We start from the raw sequence: 6,619 nt of genomic DNA, 5'->3' as shown, positions 1-6,619 counted from the left end.
TTGTTCGTATGTTTATATGCATGTCTTTTTCTTTAATCAGATGCTCATAAAAGTCTGTAACTCCTCAACAGTCTAAGACCCCTGTTCCAGACTGTCCATTGGTTAAAACAGAAGTTTAGTGACATGCAAAGTCCGTATTTGATTTTACAGTCTAGAACAGGCAATTAGAAAATAAACTCTTCCCATTTAAAACAAAGTGTTAAACTCTACTCTGTTCTCAGGCACACACGCCTCATTCATTCGATCCACACTTGAATGCCTTCTGTGTGCCAGACACGTTTCTTTTTGCATTCAGTTTTAGCAGGACTGGATTCAACCTTGGATATTTAGGGGATTCTCTTTGAGAAAAATAATATCAATAACAAATACAAAACTCTAAGGGCCACTCCCAGCGCCTTGGGAGACATGTGCAAGTAAGGGGCCCAGAAGCTTCTGCCTAAGTTTCTATGCCTAACCTGTTTCTAGGTTCTGGGGAATCTTAAACTGAGGCCACACTTTTCTCTGCCTTCATTTCCAAGTCAATTTCTCCCCACTCCCAAATCCCAGAAAGTCCAAGGTTGATTTTAGGGTCATTATGAAGTGCTAAAGACTGAATGTCTGTCTCTCTCCAAAAATCATATGTTGAAACCTAATCGCCAATGTGATGTTATTGGGAAGTGGGGCCTTTACTTTGGGAGGTAATTAGGTCACGAGACTGGAGCCCTCGTGAATGGGATTAGTGCCTTTATAAAGGAGACCCAGAGCTCTCTAAACCCTCTTTCTACCATGTGAGGACACAGTGAGAAGTCAGCAGTCTGCAAACTGAAAGAGGTTCCTCACCAGAACCAACCATGCTGGCACTCTATCTCAGACTTTGAGCCTGCAGAACTATGAGAAATAAATTTCTGTTGGTTTATAAGTCATGCAGTCTATGGTACTTTGTTACAACCACCAAGACTAAGGCACAGTCCATCTTCATAACCTTATTACAACTATCTCTAGCTTTGAAATTTAAATATTCACAAACTTCCAAAAATATACAAAACATGAAATAATTTGTTTTATACTTTTTACTTTTGTCTGATATAAAATTTAAATTTTGGTTATGACATGACCTATCTAAACGGATGAATGAATGCATTAATCACTTTCAGGTTTGAAAATTCTGACCTCTTCCAGGCATGATAGCCCTATGCCATCATCAATGGAAAAGCTACATTCCTGTTAGCTTTCATTTTGAACTAGATTTTGAAATTTAAAAGAAATAAGTGGGTTCCTTTTCATATTTCTGATTCCTAAGGCTGGCTAAGATTTACTATTTCATAATTAAATATATAAATATACCTATTATAAAAATTTTAACTAAACTCTTAGAAACTATTTTACAGTAGAACATCAACATTTTCTTGATAGGTGAAAGCTTTTATATTACGTTTTTATTTTGCAAGAAAATAAATTATACAACTTAAAAAATAAAATCCAAAAATTAAGCAGTTCATCAAAATATTTCAGCCTACTGCATACAGAAACTGCTACCATTTAAAATTGTACAGCATTATCATCTCAGTATGTAGTGGCACACATTCAAAACTGTATATACGAGGATAGATTACAACTTAGGAACTCGAATTTGTTCAACACTCCAGACAACATATATAGTGTAGATGACAGGAAAGCTCTCATTGTAATGTTTATTTCACAAACATGACATTGGAAGAGTTTATAAGATAGCATCCCAGTCATTTACATGAAAATAGAAAAAACAAGCTTGAGTTTAAGATAGCAAATCTTTCTGGAAAACTAGCAAAACTTTCACCCAAATTGAATTTTTAAAATTTACCCTTTGAGCAGGGCCAATGACATCCTACTGCAAATAATACAAAATACTTTTAAACTGCTCCTGTCATAGTTTGTATTAAATTTAATAAAAGGTAAAAATAAGAAAGCTAACATTTCATTTTTGGAAATTTTAACATTTATGCACAAAATAAGAGAAAGAGACTTAAAGTTTGCCAAAATGCAGGGACCCCTCCAATAAATGTAAAAATTGGAAGACTTCAGAATTTATTTCAAGATACTCATTAAATCATTAGAACAGTAATACTCTAAATATTTAACTCATTGTAAGCATTAAAATTGTTCTGTATTTTCACTTTGTCTTTGTTTCACATCTACTTACTCTGGCAATGAGATGGCAACAAAGGTTAACATTTTCAAGATGGCTCCACCTTTATATTAGAAGAGGAATGTTCAAATCTTAACCTCTGAAGTGTCCTATTGCCATACTGCTCATGAAAAAAATATATGCATATATATGTTTATATTTTTCCCCTTAACTATGTCAGAGTTCATCCCTGCTCAGATAGCACTAATTTTAAGTGCACATTAGAGAAAAGGGACTTAGTAATAAAGGATACTAACTGTGATTCTGTATCTTTAGCAAATTGCTGGTAGTTTTTTTTCCAGATCCTTTTATTTTAAATTAGCAAATCTGTTGTCAAAATATATCTAAAGAAAATTCAACAATGGTATAGGCACCTTGTCAACTAAATGGTTTTCATAAACACCAAAAAGTAGTCAGATAAACTTTTCTATACATAATGAACAAAATGATGAAAACTGTAAGTCTACAGTATTTGTTGCTGTTCTATTCCCCAAAATACAATTAGGACATAATTAGCAATTTAAAAATTTATAAAATTTAATAGAAAACTTTGCTATGGATTTAGAGTTACCCACTTTTGCATTAAATTTGCCTTTATAAATCAAAACATCATGGCTCTCATTTTTAAATGACTAAAAAAAGATTAGAAATTCCAAAAAAAGTTCTGAGAACTATTCTGGTTTAAAACAACAACAAATCTTAAACTTTAAGAAATGGCCTGTAATTTTTCCTTCCATTGCTTCCTCCTTTGGCGCTCCTGTATCGGACAAGCAAATATGCCAATACCAAACTATTTGTTAAATATAAGGGCCACAATTATTACCAAATTATCAGTTCTTAAAAATTTTGAATTTACCCATTGTTAACAGTCATCTAATTAGAGAAAACAGTGAGCGCTAATTTAGATTAACCTTCACAATATGCTTGGTCTAATAACTGACATATGCTACCTTAGAGCTCAAATGTAAGATTTTAAATTAGAAACAAAATTCCAATTTCCTATGAGTTTCAGAATAGGCCTTTGACTACAGCCAGCAAAACCTTAAATGTTTTAAATTTGCTGTCCTTCCTTTCAACAGGCAGCTCACAAAGTCTCTTGGGATTGGGGACAGATTCCATGAAATGCTTTTAAGCACTCTGTAATAATACTGTACGCCTTTCAACACTCTGGCACTCCATTTCCTACTATCATCAAAATAATTTAAAATATTACTTAATATCAAATAAAATATAAAATAATTTGCAAGAAACTTTGAAATGTGCACCACAATGAATAAAATCCATGTTGAGCCATTCTTTCCCAATGGGGAGTAAGTTTTTCTCTTTTAAGTTGTTCATGTCCTCAAGTCCTAAAATCTCCATTACTCTGGGTATTCAGTTGCCAGCAACTAGTAAGTTGCTACTTTGGATTGACTAAAAGGAACAAGGTAAGTAAGTGTTGCCTTCTGAACATTTTTTAAATGTTTACTTTTAAAATATATAAATATATATGTACATATATTTGGCAAGTGTACTGCTCATATTAAGATTGCAACAATTTTGCTTATGCTTTTCAGGTCTATGTTGTGGTTTTTCTCTTCCTCCTAGGTGACTGATACTTATTACTTTTTAAAACAGAATGTCTTCCTTTCCAGAAACCTGAGGTTATAAATCCCTAATCATGAGACTTTAAAATGTCAAAATATTTCTATGCTACAGATTAAGAGGTCAGTTACATAACTGTATTATATTAAAGCAGGAGATTTCTGTCTTGTTTTTAATAAATTTGAATATGGCATAATAAATATTAAGTATATAAATATTAAGTGTCTTAGTAAACACTTAATATGCTTGTTTTGCTGTTTTGACTCTGCAATCGACCTATCTCCATACATTTTTTTAAACAATTAAAATAATAATTAATATGAGCTTCACTTTTTCAAAACAAGCTCTCTTAGCCATGTAAGATTTTAAAAACTCTTCATCATTTAACAATAAACAACTAAGACAGTAGTCTCCTGCTTAAAAGAAAGCCAACGTTTTTTAGTTGGAAAAATTTAATACCATTTTTAAGTCACCACTAAAATCCAGTTGCTATACTGAAGCAGTGTTTGAACATATAATTTGATACCATTATAAACTTATCTTTTCACCTATATCTGCCCTGTCCCAATGTTGTGTAGACCAGCTCACTCTTTTGATCAAAAGAAACCAAGAGTGCTATTTCTAGTTTTAATTGCATTTTTTAAAACAAACGTTAACAGCATTTTTCAGCACACAAACATCTGAAGATCCTTCCTTGTGCAAGTACATTTTTGTAAGAGAGGAAAAAAAGAAAAAGAAAGAAAAAAAAAAGCAACAAGAACCCCACTTTCACCCTTCCCAACTGTATTTCTTCCGGTGGGTATAAATCAGATTTTTAAAAGTTCATAATGGGCTCTTCATGAATGCAAGTTTCTCCACAAAACGGCATGCTGTTAAAACAGAGTGTGCAACATGAAGGGAATGCCACCATGCTAACTAATGTGACTGGCAAAATATAGTTGTTTTGTTAGGTAAGGCAGAGATTTTAATATTTATGTAATCAAAGTCCAAATAAACCTTCCTCTAGCACAAACTGCAAGAACTTTCTGCCCAAGCACTCCAAAATTTGGGTTCTTAATATTGTCCATGATATTCAAAATTATGCCATATATATGAAAGTGTTGATATCAGATTCATCTCTTCTGATGTATTTGTGCTCTATTAGCCATTCTATTTGCTCTTTTATCATTTTCTTTTGTGGCAAGAACATGTTTTTCAAAATTTCTACTAATTCAGTCTGCAGCTGAGCATTACTAATTTTCTTTCTCATCTTCATTATTTGTATGATAGCTTCCTAAAAGAAAAAAATAAAAATGAAAAATTATTTTAAGTAAAACAAAACAAAAAATGACTTTTAATGTATTTTATCTTCTATCCAATACCTATCCAAATGATTAGCAATCACTAGATTAATCTTGAGACCAGTATCTTTTTTTCACTCTGAAAAATAAAATCTGCATACTATGGAGATTTTTAAAAATGAGGAAAAACAGAATTACCCATAACTTCCCTGCTGAAAAGAAAATCACACTTAAGGTTTTGGTGTATTTCCTTTCATTCCTTCGTATCCACACTATGTACATTTAAAAAGTTTATTTTACCTGTGAACACAATATGTATATAACCTGGTATTGTGTTAAGAATCAACTATCAACTAAGATACAACAAACCCCTTACACATACTTTTTCCCTTGTATTCACAGTTACTTCTTTGTATAGCAGTAGAGGCCAGTTGCTGTCTGTTTCAAAAATTAATAATTACTATTCTTTATAAATTTATCAGATTAATAAACTGTACTTGTTATAAGTATCTTCAGTTTGTACTGACTCAATTAAATGGTTTTAACTTTCTGTAGGAGTAAGCACTTTTCATCTAAATCAATTTTATCAATAGCTTCCTTGATGATTTCTTTAATTACTATTATTCTTTTAATAAGGAAAATTAGAAAATTACTACATATTTTCTCTTTTGCCTTTTCCAGTACAAGGTGTCTGCTTAGTCAACAAAAGGCATTCATCTGCCTTAGTGGAAGTTAGAATTCATTATAAAAGAAATGTGAAAACAAAAAAGGAATCAATATTTGCTTTTTAACATTGAAAATGGAGTTTGGCTACAAGGCAATAAGGCTTGGGAGTCAGGTACTACTCAGTATGAGAAAAGTATACCTTCAACTTCCCCTGTACAGATATGAGGATTCCTACACTGCCACTAGGAGGTCAGGTGAATTACTCCCAATGTCAGTATGTCCAGATCCAGGCTCTTGATCACAGGGGTTTATGTCAAGGGTCCAGAAAGAAAGAAGGAAGATGGAAAAAGTATGTCCCCCTACAGGCACTTGTACATTACAGAAACCAGTAAGTAGGAGAGAAACAACTGTAAATATTCCAATTTCTCCTATTCTAGCTTTGGTAGAGGTGAAGATGGCTGTGTTAGAGATGTTAAGAGAAAAACAGAGGAGTTCTGGCCCTGGCCCCATTTAATAGGTTGGAGGTCACTTGAAAAGTGGCATGATATGATGGAAGTAATTTGCCCTCCTGAATTTCTCTCAGTTCCCATATGATGCAGATAGAGTTTAGAGCCAAAGGACCTGCCACAGGGCCTTCAGTGTCAGGAGAGGGCACCTGTAACAGCAGATGATAACAGTGTGCCATGTAGGCCAAGTGCCACAAAGAAGATGTAGCAGAGGCTCAGAGGGCTCAAGAGCTCAGTAAGAGCAGAGGACAGGCAGCCAGAACAGGAAAGAGGCCACGTGGTCCTTACCCACTGGAAAAAGAATAAACCATAGTTCATCTGCTACAGACATCAGCAATAGATAGCAATAGAAAGTCAAATTCCCATAGGTGACAGATAAAGCACTCTAGAGATGACAGATAAAGCACTCTAGAGCTGACAAGACCAAAAACCCAGAACAC

General features: G+C 33.4%; 1 protein-coding gene across 1 annotated transcript in view; it reads right to left on the bottom strand.

The window, feature by feature from the left end:
* Window positions 1–1,464: 1,464 nt before the first annotated feature.
* The window catches only part of CUL5 (cullin 5), a 99,627-nt gene continuing 94,472 nt past the window's right edge, over window positions 1,465–6,619 (bottom strand). Inside the window, exon 19 of the mRNA XM_068555696.1 lies at window positions 1,465–5,000. Coding sequence (XP_068411797.1) covers window positions 4,806–5,000 — 195 coding nt within the window. The 3' untranslated portion in view covers window positions 1,465–4,805. The remainder of the gene's footprint in view (window positions 5,001–6,619) is intronic.

Source organism: Eschrichtius robustus, chromosome 11 (genome assembly GCF_028021215.1).
Source record: "Eschrichtius robustus isolate mEscRob2 chromosome 11, mEscRob2.pri, whole genome shotgun sequence".
Lineage (NCBI taxonomy): Eukaryota > Metazoa > Chordata > Mammalia > Artiodactyla > Eschrichtiidae > Eschrichtius > Eschrichtius robustus.
The sequence above is the reverse complement of the archived record's forward strand: the minus strand, read 5'-3'. Positions and strand labels throughout refer to the sequence as shown.